Source organism: Dermacentor silvarum, chromosome 1 (genome assembly GCF_013339745.2).
Source record: "Dermacentor silvarum isolate Dsil-2018 chromosome 1, BIME_Dsil_1.4, whole genome shotgun sequence".
NCBI lineage: Eukaryota > Metazoa > Arthropoda > Arachnida > Ixodida > Ixodidae > Dermacentor > Dermacentor silvarum.
In genome coordinates, this window is record NC_051154.1 from 160,811,684 (window position 1) to 160,837,574 (window position 25,891).

Sequence of the window (25,891 nt, forward strand, 5' to 3'; positions counted from 1 at the left end):
GGTCTGTCCAGTCCTCAAGGCTGAAGTCAAGTTATACTCTTCCTACCGTGTCAATCTTGGAAGTGCAACTGGTAATATCTGGTCTTTAAGAGCGTGCTGACAATTTTTTAGGAGATGAATGGCAGCGCATTTCACGACGGTGTGTCGCCAGCGCAATATGTTCGACTGAGTTCCGATAAGTACACTCATCGCAAGGCTGCACCTTCCTAATCGCCGCACTTCACTAGGTACTACAGAAGACGCAGTTAGCAATTGCTACATTGATTAGCGCAGGCTACAGATATCTTCTTTATGCAAAATTAAATAATTTATTTGTGATGTAAGCTATAGTAGGTGATATAACCTATAGTGATGTAAGTATGGGTTGATGTAACCTATAGTCAAGAAAAAAATGTCAGAACAATTGTTCTGACCTTCTCTGGGTCGGGTTCGTTGAATTGCAATAAAAAGCTGCACTGTACAGTATACTGAGAGTGCTTGCACGGTAGACTCAAGCTCTGCAAACAGATTAGAACATCCAACGTCTCCTGAGTCGAATAACGATGTCAGTGTTTAAGCGCTATGGCTCTAGACGCTGGCCCCACGTATGGAGTCGCATTTTACGCTCTCGACCAGACTAACACGTCCACTTTGTAGCAAACTTCGTCTCTATGACCTGAACCAAATGAATTGCATAAACGCTTGCGGTGAAGACACAGTTTCTCTTTTCTTTTTGTTGTGGTTACGAATTATTTACAAATGCGTAAAATATTCTACATGTGTACGCTTTCTATGGGTATAAATGGGAGCAAGGTTCTCCTGCAGTATTGTTTCGTCCGCTAAGCCAGCAGTCCATGAACAACACTTCGTGCGCGGAGCATCTCAATTGTTATACGGCGTTGCTTCCAGGTAGACACAAAACAACGGAATATTTTCTGTACATCTGTTTTATTAGCGGTGTGATCTCATTTGTACAAAATATACATTGCAAGAGCCAACACCGTTCGCAGGCGTCGGGATGAGGGTGATTCTTGCACTAGATGTACTCGTTTTAGCAATTGCAGAAAAACTACCTCTTCTGCACCTCATTGGGCTTTACTATCACTCACTCATGCTGGTGGCGTCGGCACTTCTCAGGTAAACTCCGTTTCTCTTTCTTGTTTTTCTTTTTTCGCATTTCAGCTACTTACAGTTTACAAAGTTCTGGCTGCACAGGCATCACGTCGTTCCAATCAACGTTTCTTCTGTTGCCGATGGTGGAAGGACTGGCCTTCGGTTATACTGCCAATGCGCGCTCTGCATCCGTGTTTTGGCTACTAGTGAGGAGGTTCTAACTTTAGCCCTTGTGGCCGTATCCATAACCGCCGAATCCATAACCGCCGAAGCCGCCATAACCGCCTCCGAAGCCCCCTCCATAACCTCCGCCGTAGCCGCCACCGTAGGCGACTCCGAGGTCGTAGTTGGCCAGGATAGGTCCTCCATGGCTGACCTTGCTGACGTGGTGCAGACTCTTAATGAGGAAGGATGGTCCGGGAAGGGATTTGCCATAGCCTCCACCGTATCCTCCGCCACCGTATCCTCCGCCACCGTATCCACCAAGGGCAACGAGTCCTCCGCCGTAGCCTCCGCCGAAGCCGCCACCGTAGCCACCGCCGTGTCCGACAAGGCCGGCGAGGGAGACGCCAACCAGGGCGCTCACGAACAGGGCAACAAGCTGTAAGAAAAAGGATCGGTTTCCGTATTTGTATATGACACTACAGCCATTCTCTTCTGGGCGGCACACGGGACAGCTTGAAAGGTGTCTTTAAATGATCAACCCCGTTCTGAAAGCGCGGCTTCGCCCTTCGTAAGTTCTTGGAAAAGCAATCAGCACGTCCAAGACGGTATAGGCCTATCGTCTAAATGCAACCCCCTCAGCGCATAAACATGCTCAAGTATTTCTTGCACAGATTACTGCACGTAAATATTATACTTCCAATGTCTGAGAAGGCACTCAAGTAACGTGGGAAAAGGTGTAGTTACAATTCATAGCATATCGATGCATATCAATTCATATATATATATATATATATATCAATTCATATATAGCATATCAATTCACAGCGGCTAGTCGAAGAATAATCTCATGTGGCTGCTTCAGTGAGCACCGCACGTGTCTGTCGCTCAAGCGTTCAGTTGGAGAATTAATTGAGACACCGATGCGAACAGCTGCTGAGGATACCGCAAATTATTTTGTTATACTAAATATAACTTTGTAACTCCAATAATTTTTAAGCTTTTAGCCTTGATTTACGAGATCTGAAATTTCTGACTGACGATGTCTTAAAATAGTATCTGCCGAATTATCGCATAAAGCAGAAAAGAAACAATGGTCGCATTTGACCATTAAAAACATCACTTGCAAGACAAGCACAGGCACAGTGTACATGGCTTGTCTTTAATAAAACGCAATGCAAGCCAGCTAATAGTTATCATGAACGCCACATGACGACTACTATATAATTTTCATCGCGAATATGATTACCTGCCGCAATGGTGATTGCACATGCAAGCCAGAAACGATTGGCGCCGAGTAAAACCTTAAAACTAAAGAACTTCGGCTGAATTGACAAAGCTCTTCGTAAGCGCGCTTTGCCATTGACTTACCGCCTTAGCTAATAATATGTCTAGCCTCACGATTGGTCAAATTTATTCAATTCTATCGTACAAGCCTTTTGTGAATTCGGGCCCTGGTTTAAGGCTCACGTACCCTTTTGGTTGCATGATGGTGCCATCAATTTAGCCAGGAGGGTATCAATGGCGTTTAGTAATGAAATCTTGCACGCTTTCTTTACCTGACTCACTGATTTCATCGAATTCTTTTTTTAACTGCTCCATTTGAGTGCTCTGTTTCGTTTGTTTGGTTTTTGCAACTCCTGCAGCTTTGTCGCCGCTTACTGCTAATGTTTCATATTGCTGTTTTTTATCGACTGGTTAACACTTGAGTGTTACGTTAAACGCACGACCTTGTACATCCTACTTGTGGGTTGCTAAACATTAGTAACACCGCAGGGAGTGAGAGAGAGAGGTCTAGCTCGAGTCGGGCTCCGGCACCGAGACGATATCCCCGCAGCAAAAGCGACGGCGAATGCTCGGCTCGGCGCCCGAGTCGTTGTCCAGCGACCGCACACCGTTGGCTATCCGGCGCTAGTGAGCAGGAGGCAACGCTTACCATGGTCCTCATGGTCGGTGCTGCGTTCTCGGCTGAGCAGTCAAGAGCTGAACTGATGCTGACTATGGTGGCGAGGCGCCTTATATATGCGGCGGATATGCCGGAAGGTTGGATGCACTTAATAATGAGCGCGTGCGTATAGTCCTCCTCGGCGCGCTGAATTCTGCTCTAATTCCTGTCACTTCCTCTCGCTTTTCAAGATATGGCCGCCACCAGGGAGAGGCAATAATCAAACAAGCAGTCGCCCTCGCTCGGGACGCACCCGATAGCCAACTGGTTTTCGACAGCGGCGGGCCGCGCCTCGCGACCGGACAACGGAGAGGGAGGATAGATATCGGTCGGAGGCGCCGCTCAGACAATGCTGCTCTTTTGCCGCCTCGCCTATTTTTACGCTTCTCAATTGACTGGCGGTGGCGCGTCGCCGCACGGGTTGAGCGCCACCCGCGAGCTACCACTTTGTGGCACGCCGCGGTGCCAGCCGCCGAGGGCTCGCTGGCCGGGCCACATCATCGCTCTCCAGAGGTGCGATATCTCCATTTCAGGAATAACGGTAGTCTAGACAACAGAACCGGTCAGATCGTCCTTTCTTTGGCTATAAATTATCTACTGCGGAAAGTCTGGGCTTTTCCGCACCTCAGTATATAGTTGCTGAAGTATTTTCACATATTATAGTTGCTGAAGTCGGTTTCACATGTAATGAATACGTGACACAGACAAAAAAAATTACTCAGATACATTAGGAAACACAAAGTAGTACTTGAATTTCGATGTCGATGTGCTTCGCTTGGCCATTTATTTTCGTTTTCCGAAGGATTGTGCAGAGCCCTTGAAACTAGCTTCAAGCCGCATCCGCATTTATGAGCGACTCTTCAGACACAAGCGTGGTCAAAGCCTATCGACGCGATCCAAACTCACGTCAGGTATGGTACACTGAGCAGGTGGTTCATAGGTGAAAGTAGGAGGGGGGGGGGGGAGAAATTTAATTCAATTCAGTTTATTTATTTCTTGTGCAAGAAAGAGGAGCAAGAGCTACAGGTCATGTGGCCTGACAGAGGCCCTTGTACCTGTTGATGGTCGGCATACAGATACATTTTGCCTTTTATATAGATATGTTTGCATGCAATGTAAGCACATTTCATGACATACTTTCTTCGTGAGCGTTGCACACTAAAGCTTATTCACATGATTAAACATCACTACTGAAATTTGAGCAACACTAATTGTTTCCTTGTGACCGGACGAGATTTCTACTTAGTGGCTGTGGCATTCTGTTTCTGCGCGCGAGGTTACGGATTTCATTCCCGGTCTCGGCGGCCAGGAATAGAATGCACAGACACTTACGTATCTATGTTTAGGTGCACGTTAAAGAACCCCAGGTGACCGAGAATAATGTGTACTATACCCCCCTTGTGGAGTCAGTTATAGATCCATTGTTGCTGTGCGAGGACCGCTGATGTTTTGGTGTTTCGATGTGCATCTCCGGAAAAAGAAGCGACCCTCTCACTTTTTCTATCCTTTCTTTCTTTTCATCCATTTACCCCCTTCGCACGGCGAAGTATAGCAAACCGTGCGTGCGTCTGGTCAACCTCTTTACATTTTCTCATCTTTCCTATCTATCTCTTGGAGCTGTGGTCGGTTGGTATATTACGCATGATCGCGATCGTCACGTTTCTCTATATAATATGGCCAGTTTGTCAATCTACACCATCTTGCAAGATGTGCGTGCGTGTGCGTGTGCGTGCGTGCGTGAGTGAGTGAGTGAGTGAGTGAGTGAGTGAGTGAGTGAGTGAGTGAGTGAGTGAGTGAGTGAGTGAGTGAGTGAGTGAGTGAGTGAGTGAGTGAGTGAGTGGGTGAGTGAGTGAGTGAGTGAGTGAGTGAGTGAGTGGGTGAGTGAGTGAGTGAGTGAGTGAGTGAGTGAGTGAGTGAGTGAGTGAGTGAGTGAGTGAGTGAGTGGAGTTTTATATTTTTGAGTTATTTGCCATTATGGAATATTTTTCTTCATCTTCGTTATTGCATCTGAAACATGGGAAATTTGGCCACAGGAAGAGGCAGCTATCCAAAACTCGTAGTTAAAAAAAAGAAAGACAACACAAAACATTGTCGAAATTCTATAACGAAATAGCAAAACACTAACACAGTAAAGTCCGTGAACCACGGAAAACATAGACAAAAAAGAGTTGTAAGACTACAAGGACAACACAAACATGAAATGATTGTAGCATCATAGAGGAAATTAGAAATGCCCATAAGCTACTATTCACTATGAACCGACATCGCACAGGGTGAGTGAGTTAAGCCAACCTGTTAAATAAATCTGGTACAATGTACGATTATCTGACCTACGGTGTTAGGTCATCAGTCCTCTTCCACCAGCAAGCTCATTCTTGTGTGCTAATTATGGAATATTATTTACGCAAATTCTGAATTTTTATTTCAGGACGTGGATATCGATAGGGAATTGTTATTGCGTCCTAAAACAACCCATTCAGTCATTTTTGTCGCCCTATGTCCTGCGTAATATTTTTCTTTTTCGCGTTATAATGATATAGCACCCGAAATACGAGAAGTGCCGCGTGATTGCGTGCCCACGCGCCTCTGCACCAGCTGTATTAAAAGTTATTTGAAAAAACTAACTCCACCAAATGCTCCGCTTGAATTGGCAACCACCTGATCATTGTGACATGCTGAGATGGTCACGCGGAGCACGCAGCTCGCAATCACCGGAAGCCAACTGGGACAGCTTGACACCGCAGACCACTTAGCTGTTGCCACTTCCTTGACATTGTAACGCGGTCCAGTGAGCAGGCCCTAGTCAGAATTCCAAATAACCTTACAAAATTGCTAACCACGCTGTCAGCAGTTGGACATTATACAGTGCGCTTCGGCCGAAAGTAGTCGCGGCGAGCAACCGCAGAATCGTATAGGAATCGCCGCCAGATGGTGGACTATTCAAACGCTCATGGAGAAGAGAGCGAGAAGATCATACAGGCGTAACACCGCTATCGCAGGTTATTACAGGCCAAGCTATAGTCAGTAAAATTCTTGTAACTGCAAGCAAAAAGTTTGTAACAGCAGCAGTTACTACTTCTCACAAGCAGTTACTAACATCTTACTGGTGGTTTTCTAACGCTGGAGCCTTACAGTTGCAATCGAGGTAATTTAGTAGCGGCTACTACCTCATCTTGCTCGTATGGTGTATTGTGGTACGTAATGGTAGTTTCAGTGCAACATTTAAATAAACTGCAGTTTCCTTCATTATCTTGTAATAACAGTTATGTGCTGTGCGTTGTGGCGCACATGTGCGCAGACATAGCATATCAGTGGATACAGGGCCATTGCGCTATCTACGGAAACCACCATGCAGATGAGGCCGCCCGATCTGTGATGCTATATATACCCCTATCCAGAACAGACGCAGATACAAGGCTTCGTTAGCTCGCACGCCAACTTACGCTTGCACAGTGCACTCGACGGAATTTGCGAGCAACGCTCGTCTCCACAATTCCGAATCTACAGCTCCGTCTTCCGTCAGGAATATCTAGAGCTGAGGAGACGCTTCTGTGCCGCTAGTGGCTTGGCGTGGCCTTCACGAATGCTTACTCATTTCGGATCGGAATGGCCAACAGCCCTATATGCGACAACTGTAGCTGCCAGGAAACAGTCGCCCATCTTCCCTGTGAGTCTCCCCGCTTCAGTGCGCCCAGGAAATAACTTTCAAGAGTGTTATATGGACTTGATAAACGCCCTTTGTCAGAGGAAAGGGTCCTGGGACACTGGCTGAGACCATCCTCAACACAGAAGGCTTCGAAATCGTTGCTAAGCTTCTCGCGAAGAACTGGTCTCAGAGACAGACTTTAAGCAGTGCCGTATTTACTTTTCTTTTTGTTCTCTACACATTTTTTTTACATTTCTGTTCTATTATCTTTTATTCCCCTTGCCCCCTTTCCCCAGCACAGGGTAGCCAGCCGGTCTGAGAACTGGCCAACCTCCCTGTCTTTCCGTCTATTCCTCCTTCCTTCCTTCCGGTGCGCAGACATAGGGCTATATATATTTATGTCCATAATGGTATTTATTTATCCGAATCCATAGCTGCTCACAGGTACAAAGTGCAGTCCCGAAACAGCTGGTTGTGTAAATGTTTGTGGTAAATCGTGCCATGTCGCCTAGTAACCCATTTATTGTGTTGTGCATGCGTTATTCTCTCTTATCGTGCGTTTACTTATGTGTAGTTCAGACCATCACCCGCATCGCACTTCTACGTCTATAACGATTATGTACGATCAGTTAATGGTATAATGAATTTGTTGAAATACGGTCCCTCTTTTTATTTATTTCCTTTCTTTTATCTGGTAGTGCCTTGAAAGTAGAAATGACCTAATTATGGCCTAAAGGTTCGGCTTTTACGCAAGGTTTTTATAAAAATCTTTTTTTTTCGTAATTACCTCTGACCCTGACGTGAGAAATCGCGTGGTTCCGGTTCCGCAGATGCCATGGTGACGTCAATCCAGCTCTCGCAATACGGGGTATCAAATGTCGGCTCCAACGTCGGATCGTTCATGATTTGTAGGTTGCACTGGCAGACTAACTGCATCAACCCGCACCGCGCGCATTCGTACCGCCGGCACCCCAGTTGGCATGCAAGTCACCTGCAGCAATTATATTGCCCGTTCTTGCTGAGAAGACGCAGTCAGAAATTAGGTCGAGATAAGGCTCGATGTCGCTACGGTGTGGCGGTGCATACGCGGCAACCAACACGAAGTCTAAAGATGGAGCAGTTACCTTGGCAGCAACAACATGCGTATCCACCACCAGAGGGAAACAGTGGCACCCCGCACCCGCGCCAAGGACGATCAAGTGTGGATTTTGAAGCGTGGCGAATTTATAACAATTTACTGGTATGCCCGGAACTTTTGACAATGACAACTCAGATGCGTTCATTAGTGGTTGCTATGTTTTGGACTCGCAGTACCCGAGCTCTAACAGTAAGAGTTACTATCTTTTCTCGTTTCTAATTAATAATGATGTCGCCGTTACTAACTGCAGCTACCAACACGCTATAATAAAATATGTGACAACCATTTGATAACCCATCCTTGGTTATTCACTAGTACAACCTTTTATATAAGATTTGGGAACATCAAGAGTGCTTCAATAGTGAAGTAAACCTCTTGGTCTCTTCAATTTGGCTGCACTTTCTGTACTAGTTTAGAAAGCGCAGCACTTTTGTTCTCGTATTCACAGTGCAGTGCGCGCCGCATGCACCATGCTCTTCGATTTGACTTCGTGAAGGCAAGTTCTGCACGAGTTCATGGCTCTCCTGCACGCGCTACTTCGGAATTCGGAAGTGCTGGCATCGTGAAAGCAGGCATCTCTCGCTTTGGTTACAACAGCTGGCATAAGAATGCGAAGTACAAGTTCGATGCCTGAATGGTTGTGAGGGCAGTTTAGTGAAGTCATGGGACGTGTTAAGTCGCTTTCAATCGTTAGCTTACTTGCAACGCGTTCTCTGACGAAAAAACGGCATCCACCCCCGCCACTCCGTTCCCGGGACGTAGTACTGTCACTATAGCGATTATTGCGATAACGAAAAGAAAGTGCCTTCCATTTGGCTACACGCGAATTTGTCGAAATGGTTCACAGCAGGCCTTGAATATGTTGATGGGAGGTACTGGCCAGGTTGCAGAATTATGTCCGCACTGGAGTCAAACGTTACATCATAGTTCAAAGGAAAACATATCTCGAACAGCGAGGAGCCGCACAAACTCGAAAAAGCGCCCGTAGAACAATGTGACATCAGCCGACGCTATGACACGCCCCGCAGCACGCTGCATGTGTTGCGTCATAAGAGCAAATGCTACGTAACAGGGTGGTAAATGCGCGAAATGCGCCGAGCAGACGAGAAGGCTTGCACTTTTAACAGCGGAGCAGTTTAAGCGGCCGTAATTTGTAGCGCGTTAACAGAAAAAAAAAAAGAAAGTGATATGTGGGCCGATCCTGGCGGTAGTGCAGACAGTGTCCAAGCGCAATGGCACATACCCCTGTGAACTAGCGAAGCTGAGCCTGCCTAAGTCTAGCTAAGCATGGTTGGGACAAGTTAAGCTGAGTCAGTCATCGATAGTCAATCGATAGCCAATCAATAGCTAGTCGATAATCGACAAATATTCAATAAATTCCAGGAAGTGCTGGCGATGACTTGGTAGGGCTTAGCCTAGCTCAAATACGTGGCCAATATACTTTGCGATAGCCAATCAATAGCCAATCAATAATCGATCAATAATCAATAAATTTCGGAAATTGCTGGGGATAACTTGGTAGTGCTTAGCCTAGCCCAAAGGCCAGGACAAGCTAGGTGCCCATCAGCTCCGCTGTCTCTTTAGCATTGCGCCTGCAGTGCAAGCTACGCTATTTTTTTTTATTCGTTTTAGAAATAAACGTGCAGCACTAGTGAAGGCGCTGACCTTGAGAGGTAGACAGATAAATGACGCATAGAAAGGCAGGGAGGTTAACCAGAGTTATTTACGGTTGGCTACCCTGCCCGGGGGGAAGGAGTAGAGCGGAAGGGGGAGAAAGAGAGTAAAACAGACGAGCAAACGAGCACGTGAACTTTCTAAATGGGTACTGCTCTCCGCTGCACTCACACGGTACCGCAACGGAACTAGTGGAGAAAGTGCAGCCAAATAGAAGAGACCTTTCTCTCAACGCGAAACTAATAAATAAATAAATAAATTCTGGGGTTTTACGAGCCAAAACCATGATATGATTATGAGGCACGCCATAGTTGGGGACTCCGCATTAGTTTCGACCACCTGGGGTTCTTCAACGTGCACCCAATGTAATGTACACGGCCTGTTTTGCATTTCGCCACCATCGAAATGCGGGCGCCGCGGCCGGGATTTGGTCCCGCGCCTTCTGGCGTCGCAGCGAAACGCAATGCCCCCGCGACGTGTAAGGCGGAACTAGCGTACTGTGTGCCAAATTTGGCGATGAATACCTCGGAGCACAATCCCGCTAGAAGAATCAAACTGGACTTGTGCTAGATTATGATTGTCCTCAAGATTTTAATTATGCGAATACCTTAATCGCGAGAAATACAAAAATAAATGAGGCATTTTTTTAGTTACTAACTTGCTGACTCGACTTGTTCATGAAAATTGTATCCGCCAAAGTACATGCTATATAAACCACCCATGCAATGGCTATTTGCGTAGCTAACGTAACGTTGCTATTAAAATTACTGATAGTTTAATACCCCTGTCACATAGAACATGTAATGTCATTCGCAGCGAATTATATTACGTGTCAGTGCCATTTTTGTTGCTTCTACACGGGAATAGTGAATGACATTCACAGCTAATAGCGTTCGCCCATTGAATGGGTTTCCCGAACTCATGCAGGGGCGACTTGTGTAATCTCGACGAGCGGGGCATGGCAAACAATTACAAAATCGATGAGTTAAAACGAAACGTCATAAATTTTCAAATAACCTTCCAATGTTTACCATTGTATTGCTAACAATATAGTGAAAATAGGTAAACAAGAAGCACTATTTGTAAGGTTTCGTTATCATAGCAGCCTACCGATGAACATCGTCATCAATTGCGAATGCCATTTTGTTAACCCGTGTAGACTGGGAACGCAAGACCGCAATGACATTCGATATGAATGTCATTTACTGCATGACATTACATGTGCCCTGTGACAGGGGCATAACTTTGAAGGCCCTGTATATTAACCCAGTAGTCACTTTGAGTATACGGGCTCCAAACGCCAGGAGCTTTGCCGTTTGCCTAAATAGTTTTTCTTGCTGTTTACCACATGTCGAGTATTTTTACCATGTAGAATTCGTATTTGAGCCGCTGCATCACCTAAATAACGCGATAAGGAGCGAGAGGGGGGGGGGGGGGGGTGGCACTGTTGGTGAGAGTGGCCTCTTCCTCATGCCACCAAAGTTATTTTACAAGCAGCCCATTAGGAATGTCCGTGGCACAGTCGAACACGGCAGAACCTTCCGCGCACTGTGCGGTGATCGATCCGCCGCGCGAGTTCGAAGAACACTCGCTTGAGGCGCCTGCACAACAGCGCCGATCATCGTGTTCGAGGTTGCTATTAATACGCCTTAACCACATTGATGCGGCACTAACAGCATTCTAAATTATGCGTGAAATTCGCAGTGGCAACACCCAGATCGCGCGTTCTTGCACGAGCCAAAGGGGCAGCGCTAGCGAAAATAAAATTTCAAAAATTTTAGGCAATAACTGAACGGTATAAGCGACGCAACTGTGGGCAACGAGTAGCGACGATGATATGATGACGACGGCGTGACGACAATGTGGGGCCGAAGCTGGAGTGATTCCGATGTGATTATGATGTTAAAGGGACCGACAACCGCGCAGAACATTAATCGAGATAAACCCGCTGACGGAAATATTGCCTATCGTACTGGTTAAAACAAGCCATGTTTTTCTCATTAAACGTGAATGTATATTTTTAATTCTTCACTAAAAGTTGCGAAAAATGACCTTTCGCGCCCCACGCAGCAAAAACATGAAGATGCACAAGAGGTCTACGACGTGACCTTCTATTAGTGTACCCTGTTCCTGGTCTTTTTATTAGCACTGAAATGCAGTAGGCTTTTCTTTCTGTTTTTTATAAGTTTTTTTCTTCTTACTTATAGTGTGCAGATAGGCCTTCGTTTGTAGTGAGTAGAAAAGTGGCGCTGCTTTCGCCTTCGTTTTCGATGAGTTGGTTTGGTTCGTCTATCGACAGAATAATGACGACGGGGGCCAGCCAGCCATGGCGTATAGGCGTGTACTTGGGGGGAAAACGCGGTACAAATATAAGAAAGGGCAGTACGACAACGCAAACTTATTCTACCAGCTTTGTATTTTCCAAAAGTGGCTGAAAAGATCAAAATGTGGCTGGTTAACCACAGCTGCACCCCATATCCTGTGAAAACAAAACGATGGGCGGCTTTCACAGTTCGCGAGGCGGGCTATATAGGCATCGCTCTCAGTTCTCAGCGTTGCTGGAGGAGGGAGTTTTTTTAGAGGCTTCTCAGAACGAAAAGTTCTGCTTACAAAATATCCACGCGCTTTTTGAAGTAACTGCTGCTGGTGTAAACACTACCTAATACCAACCAACACTAATATACACTAATAATACCAACACTAATATGACAACGCAGTGATATCAACAGAGTGAAAACGGCGCAAAGATGACGATGACATGACATGGAAAGAATGAACACAATGTCCATGAAATGATGATGATGACGACGTAATGAGGACGACAGCGTGACCACGACAGCATGTTCTCTTGGAGCTTGCGTCTGAGCTCCCGTACACCACCTGCCTGCCGCTGCGGGCCGTCTTAATTTGCACTATAGCCGGTGTTTTCTTTGCACTATGTTTGGGGGCTTTTCGAGCTGCACTGAATCCGGGATCGGCCCACATTTTTCGGATACATAATTGGCGCGTCCTTCCACGTGAGCTTCCTTTGACCTTGGCTCCGACTAGGCAAACAAATGCCTCGCTCTTTAAAAAAAAAAAGCGCCTTATGTTTGTGTCATGAACCCGAATATAACGCGAGGCACATTCTGAGGCTGAACATTTCAGGCGAAAACTCCCGTTACATTCGTGCAATTACGGTACGTCTACTATGAGCGAAATTGTACTTCATTAAGATATTGAATATGGCACCAAGTCGAGCGACTAAAGCGTGTGCTCAGCGGCCTTTATGTCGAGTAAGTGCACAACGTATAGAATCCCCGATGCCTCGATACCGGCAGGCATGGAGTCTAGAAGGCTTATCAAAAGACATCGTAATATTAGTGAGTTTTATTATAGCGTAAAACGCTTGCGTTAGCGTTAGCGTGCGACGCAACGCTAACGCGAAGAAAGGCTGCACTGCGCGGCAAAAGGCAGTGTTTTAGAATAGCGGAACGGAGCAACATAAACATATACGGTGCCATCTAGATGTGAAAACGCAAAGTACTGGAAAGCCAAATCCACACGAAATGTCAAGCTGATCCAATGCCTAATCCTCAAGTGTGTCCCTAAGTCAAGCTTATCCAAAGCCACAGTCGCTGCGTTAATTACAGGTGCGACTGTTTTCACGACCAATCCGTGCAGGGGCGGGGCCTCGCCTCGATGACATATCACCATTTTCTTTTTTTTCTTTCTCTCTGTTTGGCGGCCTCGCAGAACACGCTGGACTGGTGGTGACTAGGCACAACTGTGGCTGCTGTTAAGGGATCAATGATATTCCTAAATAAACGCATCACTGTTTTGATGATCCAACTATAATCTCACTATCAGGGAGGGAGCAGTCTACCTGACTGAAGCAGTATTTTTTTTCTTTGGGGTGTTGCTACGCTGCGCTCCGCAACACCCCAACCACCGCCGCTTCGCGTCGGCGCCCGGCACCGCGGCTTCCGCCGCGGCACCGGGGCACAACCGACCGCGCCGCCAAACAAAGCGGAAGAAAAAAACGAAAATTGTGACACGTCATCGAGGCGAGGCCCCGCCCCTGCACGGATTTGTTGTGAAAACAGTCGCACACGCATCTAGGTGTTTGGTTTCAGCGTTGTTTCATCCAGAGTCGCGAAACACACCATATATTCTTTGCATGTCGCGATCGAGTGTTCTGTGGGACCCATATTACCTGTCCTTTTTAAGTTCGGATGGCATAGACGCCCTCATGCTTCGGGAACGAGAGCGACCGCGCAGGTTGTACGTGTCCTCAAGACGCGGCCTGCTCAACACCGAGTCTATTCCGGAGGGGACGTTTCGCTGGCAATTTCGCTTCTAGAAAGCGGATTTCCCACTTCGGGAGGTGTTCAAGGCGAACACCTCCTTGAGGAGGTTCATGTCGTCGTCGTTAGTAAAGCGCACACGCATCGTGACCACAGCACCGACGACACTACTTTGTTTTGTCGCGGAAAACGTGACATGTATCGGCTTGACTTGCGGCTTAAATACCGAGCGAATGAGCGAAATACACTTGGGCGTCATCTCGAGGCGGATACAGCAAACATGAGTAACGATGAGCAAACCCTCTCGTTAAGCCTACTGCGTCGCTAATCGAGAACGTATATCGAACACAACGCCCATTTGTCACCTGTACGCCGCTGTCGAAGCATCATCACACAAATCTAAAGCAAACACGAGCATTAGTGGGGAAGGAATGAGCCGAACAGTGCAAGCCGACGGCTCGATAGATCCGAAACGGGCAGCTCTCACTTAGACTGGCGCCACCATGTTGCCGTACGTAAGGCTCCCCTTGCGCGCGTTAGCGTTCACCGCTAAATCCCGAAAATAGCGTACGTACGTAAGAGCTCCAGCACCGTTGACGTACAGCGCATGCGTAGTGTGGTGCACGCAACGTAACTCCCCTTTGCGTTAACTGCTTTACGCTATACTAAAACAGTCTATTGCTTCTCTTCACTTTCTTAAAAGAGAAGACAACCAGATGCGATTTGCTTTAACATGACTCGTTACCGAATTTACAATGGCTATGGCTTCATTGTAAACACTACGTTGTTTGCATTCAGTTCCTACACTAGCCCCATCTAATCTGTGTTTGCCATCGGTTTTTCACATAGTGCTCTTAAACGTGATATTAAACGTGATAACGCGGAAGCCTGTCTAGCAGATTTTGCAACCCAGGCTTCTCTTTTATCACGTTGTTAATACCGATCATAATACCGAATGATACGGAACGAGAGCGTCATAGTTTTAGAGCAGCAGCGGGCGAAAGGACGAGTGGAAAGAAGAAACGCCCAACAGCGGTGTCGCGCAAAACACAGCGATCCCTTATCTCACTTTTCGCGGCTGGGCGTGGGCAGGAACAAGCCGGACGCGTGATCGGGGCTGCACTTGAAGGCGCCGCCATTTACGCCGCCAGCGCCAAAGCGGCTTCTGCACTTCCTGTGGTCCACTTCACGGCGTGTCCTGGTGGACGCGACCGCAAACGCGATGTGCCGAAGGGTAGTGTGTTGCGGCGGACAACTGGCCCGGCCCTGTGCCCGCAAAGCGAGCGTTGGCCGCTTATACTGTGGATTTTTGGGAGCTACAAGAGAGACTGGCCTCCCTCACGTGGCACTGTGTTTTCGTAATGGACACCATTGCTCAGGGGCTTATCCGTCGCCGTGGCCGTTAACGCGCTTAATTGGCGAGCTTGTGATAACTGCTCATTTCCTACCAAGGCCTGGTACAGCTGGGGATGCCCTGAAGCAACGCAATGGGCCCTGTAGGGAGGAGGAGGAGGAGGAAAGAAAAGGAGAATGCAGGAATGTTAACCATAAATGTGCCGAGTTGGCTACCCTACGCTGAATGGTCAACGCTTAAAAGGATTACGAGGATACATCTGTCAGTATACTTGCAAACGCAGCCCGATTTAAATAGCTGTTGTCCAAGTGTATATAGGCCGTAGAAAAAGATGTTCGTTGTATGAGGCCAGTTTATTCGACAAAGACATGTTAACATTTCGAAGCTGCGGTTAACCTATCTTATTTTGTGTCGGCGTCGTTCTGTCCGTGCTGTATACCTTGTTCGCGCTCACCGGTAGCCATATTGGCAGAGCTGCGATTTTGTAACAATGCCTTTTTCCGATGCGATTCCTCTTCACACTTTTCGCGCTTCGTCAATGGTCAGAACGTCGTCCCGCCCGCATTATCAATAGTACCAGCCGGCCTTGATCGATGGATGCTAAGAGAGGCATAGAATCGAGTGGAAAGCATTGCTATACAAAATTACCGACCGGAATTCTGTGCGTAATGTCACTGAAAATATTCGCTTACATTCATACAACTGCATAATGACGCATTGCAACACCGTGGTATGGTATGGTATGGTATGGTATGGTATGGTATGGTATGGTATGGTATGGTATGATAAAACTTTATTACGGTCCCTCGGTACGCGCGTCAGCACGTATCGGGCCGCTGACATGTCGGCACAGAAACGCCGAGCCTCTTTGCTGCTTCATGGGCCCGATGTACAGCCCATAGCTGTGCTTCAAGATGGCTCAGTAGAAATGGCAACCTGCTGCTGAGCACCAGGTTGCCACCACAGCCACTTCTGGCTGTGGCGCCCGCATTGCGACACGGGTGTGGAGTGCGAAAAGGTTGGTGTGCGAAGCATTGGGCGCATGTTAACGAACCATATAGAGGCGGTTAAATAATGCTTACCTCTCCCCTCTGTGGATTCTTTCATAGTCTTTGTTTTGCTTTGAGGCGTTAAAGACCTTCAATCAATCAATCAATCTAACAAACAAACAAACAAACAAGTGAGCAAGCAAGCAAACAAACAAACAAACAATTGCAGCACCGACTGGCCTTGCCTGTGTAGCAGATTCGCGTAGCACATGACAGCAAATAAAAAAGGGCTTCTTGCTACTATTATACTGGCGTCGCTATAACACGTGTACATATGCGTTTTAAATGCGAAGCATTTCTTCGCAAACATTTGCCACTTTGAGAGTATCTATCTACCTAGCTGCCTACGTATTGGTGTTCTCATGGTCGTTTCGTTAACTTGGTATGCACCAAAATTGGCATAGTATGACAGGAGTGTATGACGAACACAAATGATAAGTGATGACATGAATATCATGACATGTGTGTCATGTAGGTCATGAAACAGCCGCCTACGTCTTGGTGCTCTCATGGTCGTTGCGTTAACTTGGTAGGTACCAAAATTGGCATAGTATGACAAGAGTGTGAGACAAACATAAGTGATAGGTCATGACATGAATATCATGACGTGTATGTCATTTAGATCATGAAACAGCCGCCTACATATTAGTGCTCTCATGGTCGTTTCGTAAACTTGGTAGGTACCGAAATTGGCATAGCGTGACAAGAGTGTATGACGAACACAAATGATAAGTGATGGCATGAATATCATGACATGTGTGTCATGTAGGTCATAAAACAGCCGCCTGCGTCTTGGTGCTCTCATGGTCGTTTCGCTAACTTGATAGGTGCCAAAATTGGCACAGCGTGACAAGAGTGTATGACGAACATAAATGATAGGTCGTGACATGAATATCATGAAATGTGTGTCGTGTAGGTCATGAAACAGTCGCCTACCTCTTGGTGCTCTCATGGTCGTTTCGTTAACATGGTAGCCCCCCCCCCCCCCCCCCCCCCCCGCACACTGCTTTGCATTACATCGATTCCCACAGGGCGTGGGATCTGCCGGCTTTTTTATTTCTTTTTTGCTTTTAAAATAATAAACAGAACCTTTATATATTGTCTGGGGTGCATGGCAAAATTATGATACGGGTAACCAAATTGCTCGCAGAGGCGGACATTACATCCACAATAAATCGAAACGCATAACTGACTAATAACAAAGTTTCACTATTTAAGCGTTTAACTTATTACGTTATGGCGCATATTACAAGTTACGAATTGTCGCCGGTGAAATTTCAAGGCTTGGCGTAACCACTTTGACCGAATTTTGAGGATGGCATTATATCCAGAAATGCGCTGTCAAACTTGCGCTTAAAATGCCCTGTTCCACTTACATTTTTGTCCAGAGAGCTGCGTCCGTCATATGCGTTGAAGCACATGAGTAACTAAAACTCCAATGTATTTCATCGCACATTTTGAGAATGAATGTCTCTAAAGTGGTGTCATACTGATAATTTATTCCGAATAGGCACTCCTTGCGAAATCATCGTCTACAATTCATAACTTAGAACATGCAGATTAATGTAATTAGTTGAAAACTTAATTAGAAGCATTTTGTTAATTAGTCGAATATGCATTTCCATATCTAGTGCAAGTAGTGTCTGCCTCTTCGAGTAAACTCTAAAAAAAAGTTTACACCCTTTGGGTCGTATCTTGTCCCGAAACAGTAATCGTCATCTGCCTTGCTTGGGTTTCCTTTCTTGAAAACTCGGCGCTCGCTACTTTCCTGCCGAGAATGCTGTGTCACGCTGATAACGCGCAGGCCTTTCGTGACTAGGAAGTACCGGGCACGCAGCGTTAATGAAAGGAAATGCGGACAAGACAGATGACGATTATTCTTTGGGGACAAGGTACGACCCAAAAGGTGTAAATTTTTTTTAGAGTGTAATCCATCTCAATGACTGGAATTGTTCTATCTGCTGTAGGCTATTTTTAAAAATTCTGTATAGTCTTAACTAAAAAGCCGGTACTCTAAACACAAAATATATAACAATTATAGCCTTGATAATAGACAAATAATTTCATATTTAAGATTCTTGAATACATATCTATATCAAAAGCAATATCTATATCAAAAGCAATCTCCACAAGCCATCCTGCATTCGCGAGAAGCACTTGTGAACCTTCGACTCACACGTGCTAAATTGCTGCCATCACGTCATGTTTCTATTTCTCGTGTGAAAAGATGTGTAATCACTGCACCAGTCTTCGAGTACGACAATGAGGACGGCTGTCGAGTGAGGACGACAGTGAGGACGGCTCTTGCACACGCAAGAGCACAAGAAATTCGCACGAAACGTTGCAGCACTGAGTGTCGGCAATTATCCTAGCGATACTTTTTTTTTCTACTGCATCCTCGACGAACAAGATGGACGGTGATAGTCATCAGGGCCTGTATTTGACACCGCCTTTTCCCATCCGCGCCTCTTTGTTAACTCGTTTAACTGAGAAATTCAGACGATGCATCGGCGCGTTGATACACAATGTGCACCTATATACCGGGTTTTTCAGCGAACACTTTCAAAAATGTTTAAAAGTTGTTCAAAATTTTCGTTCACGAGCTGGTCTACTCGAAGAGGCGGAGATTACTTGCACAAAAAAATTGAAATGCATAATCGACTAATTAACAAAAATGTATTCATTATGTTTTTTACTAATTACCTTACGGCACATATTGTAATTTAAAAATTCTTGCGGGTGAGACTGCAAGGCATATCCATTTGAAAATAATTGTGTGGATGATACAATTTACGAGATATGGGCCGTCAAAGTTGAGGTAAAGATGCACTGTCGTTCCACTTACTTTCTAAACAAAATGCCGTTTTATGCATTGAAGCACAAAAGTAACTGGAGCGCCAGTGCATTTCTCCTCAGGGTTCGGGAATTAATATCTCGCAACTGATGTCACTCCGAGAATTCGTTCCAAGTGCATGCGCCTTGCGAACTCCACGGCTATAATTTGTATAGCGAGAGAGATTAAAGGCAGGGTGGTTAACCAGAGGCGAGTTTGCGGTTTGGTACCCTGCAATGGGATTGGGTATATAGGGGTTAGAAAGAGCACAAAAAAAGAAAAAAAAGCAAGTCACAGAAAAGGCGTCACAGAAGCGCAGTAGCGCTTGGACGGCCTTCTGATGTGATGGCAAGTCGCGTCGATGTAGCAAAATTCTTTCTTCCGACAGAGGCTAGTCGTCCAACCTGTTCAGAATTTGTAAATTGCAATGCGGGCCATAAGGTAATTCGTTAAAAACCTAATTAGTAAATCCTTCTTAATCATTCGATAATGCATTTCATATTTTGTGCAAGTAATGTCCACTTCTTCGAGTAGACCAGCTCATGCACTAGAATTGTGCTATCTGCCACAGGCAACCTTTAAACATTTTTGAAAGTGTTCGCTGAAACACCCCGTATAAATCAGCTGCATGTATTCAGGTACGTACAATGGCTTTCAGAGCCTACCATGCGGCGTAGCTGATCCCGCATAATACGCAATTATAGCAGCTGGGTTTAGATACGGCGGCGATCCTGCTCTCGACTTGCAAAGCCAAGAATGACTTCACTCCCCCGCAATAAGCTGCGTCACGTGGAGGGTTCGTGTTTGTGTGGAAACTGTTCAAACTCCCGCCTCGGAAGGAAAAAAAAAATCTGTGTACTGATTAGAAAATTTGGTGGTGAATATTGAGGACAGAAGCACTCTAAAAGAATCAAACAAAATGAAGTTGTCCTCACGAACAATTGTCCTATATAACGATATATACCATAATATATACCATAATATGTACCAATGTAATCTAATACCAAGCATATACCATAATAGCGACATAATAAACCTTAGTTAACAAATTTCTTTTAATTACGCATTTGGTAACTCTTGTTCGCGTGCATTTTTGTCCGGCAAGCGCATAAACTGCCTGTGCAAGCAGCATTTGCGTAGTTAGCATGGCATTTTTATTAAATTTACTCATACTTTTAATTTTGTAGTTTTGTATGCGCTGTATATGATGAATAAATGCATTGTTGTTACCTTGTAGTGTATCTCTTTTTGTGCTAAATGAATATCCACAAGCAGCCTACGGCATAAAAGTAAATAACGGGAAACTGTGAAATGCCGTTACTTTTTTGCGAGAGTCTGGAGTATCTCAACACGTATTACTTTACAGTGGCGAGGGGCTCTAACGCAGGCAGTTGCTCAATAAAAAGAAGTCACGTGTCCGTTGGTGGGATTTAAACCAAGGTCCCCTAGCGCTATATCTAAACTAAAGCTATATCTGTATAGCTTTAGTTCTTTGGTTTTACACTGTCTTTGTCCTCATGCGACGCACCGAGTCTCCAGACTGTGAGTTGTGCAATGTGAATGAGACTATAGGTCGTGTGCTTTGTGACTGCCCCAAGTATGTCGAAGAACGTCAAAAGTTCAAGAATGATCTTACGCGTCTCGACAGCCCACTGTTGTCGGAGGACGTTATTTTAGGCCCTTGAGCAGACGCTCAATCGAGTTTCAAGACCATCCAGGCATTACTGAACTTCTTTTAAAAAGTACGGGCCTGGACTGTATACTTTGAGCATGCCGAATTGCTTGCCATGTTTTAAATCCTCCTTCTCTCGTCATTGTCACCCATCACGCGCCTCTTTATTTCCCTCTTCCCCTTCCCCCAACGCCGAGTAGCTGGCTAGAGGAATTTACCTCAGGCCGCCCTCTCTGGATTTCGTATCATTAAACTTCTCTCTCTCTCTCTCTCTTGTCCTACGCAATTTGTTTTCTTGTTCTTTTTCTTCACATTTATCGTTTCCAAGCCATCTGGCCCTTGCTTAGTGCTGTTTACATTGAGTAATAAGCCTACAATTAAGAAGGCTGGAAGAATTCCCAAGCCTTTACCATTTATGTGTATAATTTCAAGGCGCTTTGTTACCTTCATACATACTCTAAATGTTGGATTACGCTGGTTGTCCCTCAATTACGTGTAGCCTTAAACTTCGAATGGTTTTCGCCGAAGGCGTTTATTGTTAAATTCTGGTTCAACTTGTCTCAAGCACTGCGTCGGAACCATGGCTTAACAGAAACAGGATCCACGTTTCGAGTGCACGAAGTAAATATTTCGGCGTAACTTGAGTCGTCCTCAACGATTTCGAGGTATAAAAACGCTGTTCAACATCTGCAAGTCAATATTCCGAATCTCAGCAGTGCTCATATCTGCACCAAATGAAAGGACCAAGGAAGGACACGTACTTTCGAACATTTCATTGCACTTCCTTTATTATTCAATTTCTTTCTGTACAAAATATACACTGCAGAGAACGCTGACATTGCTGCGGAACGCCGTGGAACTTCGTTCTCGAGTCACTACATACAGTTTGGCTGGTTACATTGTTACACGTTGATCAATTCTCTTACAGACCTTCTTAGACGTCTTTTCTAGTGCACATCTCCTTTGCTAGTGTGCGTGGCAAGAGCTTGCCACTCGCACGCATTGACTATAAGACCACCTGTCTCGAACGAAGAGTACGCGCTCTTGTGCGGTTTCTGCAACATTTCTGCATACACAGACGGTCCACGAGTGCAGCATACAGTGTCTCTTGCATAACTAGGTCTTCTGGATTCAGTGCCATCCGTGCCCGTAGCCGCCGCCGTAGCCGCCACCGTAGCCACCGCCATGTCCACCGTAGGAGACTCCGAGGTCGTAGTTACTGAGGATTGGTCCTCCGTGGCTCACTTTGCTAACGTGGTGCTGGGTCTTGATCAGGAAGGACGGTCCCGGCAAGGATTTGCCGTAGTGGCCGCCTCCGTAGCCGCCGCCTCCTCCATAGCCGCCTCCTCCGTATCCGACCAATCCGGCTAAGCAGGCACCGGCAAGGGCGCAAATGAGCAGAGAAACCAACTGGAAAAAAATAAAGCGTCTTTTAGCGGAGGCTCTCGCCACAAGCATCAGCTATGGCGTTTACTGTCACAGACAACATGGCGCGAGTGTACGGTGCTTAAGCGCCACTAAGATGTGGGGTTTGCAAACGTGAATATGACGTGAAGCACTATGCGTCTTCCTGGTGAGGCTGTACTTTGAAGGGGGTGGCCAAGTTTCGTAAAAGCTTTCATTCTTTGACCTCTTCTCTAAATCTAGGTTCCACAAAGCTTCAAGTTTTCCATAAACTTGTAAAAATATGGCGTTGCCTTAAATAAATCTTGCCACAATCTTGCCAGAACAAGGTAGCTAAATATACATGGCAGACAAATGAAAAAACAAAATAGCTTGATTACTCGAGGATCTGCACGCGGGAAACATTCAAGATACAATTTATTTGGCTGCATCTTATTGTTCGGCAGCACTAGCCTTTCGTATCCCACGACAAGCAAGTCTGCTTTTAAAATTCGCTATGGTTGTGGAAGCCATCTCTGATCGATGACATGCCAGCAAAAGATAAGAGACAACGTTAGGGGCCAAGATGACGGTGTCGTTAAACTCCAGCTGAACGTCAAATTCTCAGTCACATTCATGCGGTTTTCTTCCATAGTGTTTTACTTCATTCTTATCTCTTCGCTAGCACATTTTGTCATAATGAGCTACTGGTTGGTACGAATTGATCAGTCGGAAATCAATGTTCGCTATAGGAAAATCCCTTACCCGAGACGAGTGAGAGCGACAAAAAAAAGATAAAAAAGAAAAAGCGACAACTAAACACTTGTACAAGCGTCTGGAGCGCAGTCGTTATCATATGTCCATTAGCAAGATAGCTCATCCGGAAGATTTCCCTACCGTGCAAATTCCTATTATGCGCCTACTAAACATCAAGGAACGTTAACACTAAGAAAAATAATACGAAAAAGTTTTGAAGGAGCAGAGACAGTGGTCAACTCTCTCCGCTTCCCTCCAAACTTCCTTCCCCCCTCCCTCTCCGCGTCTTGTGAATCGAACACCGGCTGCATCGATTATCTGCGACGCGGCAGCAGCAGCAGCAGCAGCAGCTGGTGTACAGAGCTTTGCCTTAGTGACGTCGGAACGTGAGTCGGCTCGCGGTCGGCTCACGTGCCGTACACACTCGCTGCACAGCCGTATACCGCCGAAAAGGGGGCGACGGCGACCGCTTACCAGGAGCCTCATGGTCTTGCTTGAAATGGTGGCTTGCTACTGCGGAGGCACGGCTAGTCTGACGAAATGATGCCGCTGCGGCGAGGCTTATATACGCGCGCCGCCGCTTCCGGAAAAGAAAACAACACGTTGCGATGCCCAGGCAAGCGCTCATGAGTGAGTAGCGGCGGGGCAGCACGTGGTCATTTCTCTCCGCCGCCGCCGCTGTCGTAGACGTGCTCCAATTTCCAGCGGCTACTTCCTTCGATCTCGCGATAGAAAGAGATTGAGGAAAGGCAACAATCGAACGGGGCTCGCTCGCCACCGCGTTCTCTTGTTCTCCGCCAACATGCGTGCGCTGCGCGAGGACCGGCGGGTTTCTCTTTCCGCTCATATTTTCCTAGGGCTTTTTCTGGCCAGTTGCGAGCCCGCACTGAAAACGAAAACAGCACGCGCGCCTACTTTTAGACTTGTAATCATTTGCGCGCCTTTCAAATGAGCCGTAATGGAGCGCTCATGAACCTATGCGCTCTGCATGGCGAAAAAAAGACGCCTCCTTCTTTCTTTGCCTTTTACGCCATCGAGAAGTGGCCGAGAGCTGTTTTCACGCAAGAGCTTATACCGACGGGTGTGTGCGGGAGCGACACGCAAGCGTTTCCATCCACAGAAAGCAGCGGATAGCATTAATGAGCGCCGACCGCACTTGGCATCAGCGCACTCGCTGTTCACTAGAAGAATGCGCGCACATAGCCATTGGCGTCTGGGGCCGGCAGACAACCATGCGATGTCGTAAACGCATTCTTGCAGCCAACTTTAAATAAAAGAAGTAGATTCAATGGGTCAGGTGTCTTCTTTACTCTTCTGATTAAACTACAGGGGGGGGGGGGGGGGGGCTGTTGATGATCCATTGAGAGGCAGGAAGACAACAAATGTCGCTTTTTTGTTTGTTTAGAATAACAAAGTGCGCATGCAATACGTTGTGCCTTTCTGGCCCAGAGCAGACAAATGTGTTTGTACTGTGCCGTTGTGGTTCATGTGCTGCTCCTCGATTTCTTCACTGGAGTCGGGAGCGGAAATGTTGCGTAGGTCGCGAGCGGATTTCAATGTGCAAAATTATCAACAAGTTCTTCACTTTTCTACAACGCCCTAAAGTGGTCCTGCACTGTCTCAGCCAGAAACTGTTTCGTTTCAAGCTCCTCTCTCTATTGCATACGTGTTGAACGCGACAAATGTTGATACCGCGAAGCTCTGCCAGTCATGGCTTATTGTCGAAGTTCTAGCCGTGCTGCAGCTGCTGTGCTTATCAAATTGGTCGATCTCGTCACGCCATTCCTTTTCTATCTCGCACCTTGAATACTTCTGCAGATGTACTGAGCAAAGGTCATATCGTACGGCATTTGATCAGAAGGGCCTTCGTCCACCGGGAATGCGAAATGCATTGGTCTCCTCCGCTGTTTCCATAGGGGGAAGATTGGAATGTAGTTTCACAAGGTTATCGTGACTGTAATATACCCCGTGCCATGTGATAAAAGTTAATGCTATTAATATTTAACGCCTCAACCTTATAACGTCTTCAGCGTCGGGGCTCCAGGTCCAGGTTTGAGCGTAATGATTCCCTAATGATTTATAAATGAAGACTCGGTCCTCGTGTTCATTTCGCGCGTATTAATATTTTTCGTACAATATGAACAAAACTCACCAAGACGTAATCTGATAGATTCATTCGTCTGCTCTTTCTAGAAAAACAGTCGAGACGGGGCCGATGCGCCCGGCTAATGCCCGTGACACTTGGCGAGTCATATACGCAATACGCAACCTTACAGTACTCTTTTTGTTATATATATATATATATATATATATATATATACATATATATATATAGAGAGAGAGTGTTGTGTGTGTGTGTGTGGGGGGGGGGGGGTGTTTATGTTTGAACGATATGGCAAGACAGCAGCAGCACCCAGCAACCACGGTCAGGAAAGTCCGGCAGGGTTCGCAAAGAGATGTTGAGTATCTGTGCAACAAGAGTATATAAAGAGTTACTTTCTTAACAAAACGTCGCTTTATGCATTGAATCACAAAAGTTACTGGAACGCCAATGCATTTCTCCCCAAAGTTCGGGAATTCATATCTCGAAACTGGTGTCATCCTGAGAACTCATTCCAAGTGGATCCACCTTGCGAACTCCACGGCTATAACTTGTGAATTGCAATAAGGGCCATAAGGTAATTAGTTAAAACTGAATTTCTGAATTTTGGTTAATTAGTCGATTGTGCATTTAATTGTTTTCTTCAAGTAATGTCCGCCTCTTCGAGTAGGCCAGCTCATGAACTATAATTGTGCTATCTGCCACAGGCAACCGTTAAACATTTTTGAAAGTGTTCGGTGAAACACCCTGCATATCTGTGCAAAGAAGTATACCAGAGATTACAAAGGGCTGAATGCAGG

The 25,891-nt window shown here is 46.1% G+C and overlaps 3 protein-coding genes across 5 annotated transcripts in view; 1 reads left to right on the plus strand and 2 right to left on the minus strand.

Moving 5' to 3' along the window:
- Window positions 1–25,891, plus strand: part of LOC119436305 (tachykinin-like peptides receptor 99D) — a 729,947-nt gene that overhangs the window by 561,430 nt on the left and 142,626 nt on the right. The window lies entirely within an intron of this gene.
- LOC119436306 (glycine-rich protein 3-like) lies at window positions 921–3,339 on the minus strand. Its single transcript, XM_037703120.1, has 2 exons — window positions 3,191–3,339; window positions 921–1,693 (listed from the first exon to the last, which is right to left on the minus strand). The coding sequence occupies exons 1-2, from the start codon at window positions 3,200–3,202 to the stop codon at window positions 1,316–1,318; spliced, it is 390 nt and encodes a 129-aa protein (XP_037559048.1). The 5' UTR covers window positions 3,203–3,339; the 3' UTR covers window positions 921–1,315.
- Window positions 21,631–23,603, minus strand: LOC119436307 (neuropeptide-like protein 29). Its single transcript, XM_037703121.2, has 2 exons — window positions 23,465–23,603; window positions 21,631–22,261 (listed from the first exon to the last, which is right to left on the minus strand). Exons 1-2 carry the CDS (start codon window positions 23,474–23,476, stop codon window positions 21,983–21,985), a joined length of 291 nt encoding a protein of 96 aa, XP_037559049.1. The 5' UTR covers window positions 23,477–23,603; the 3' UTR covers window positions 21,631–21,982.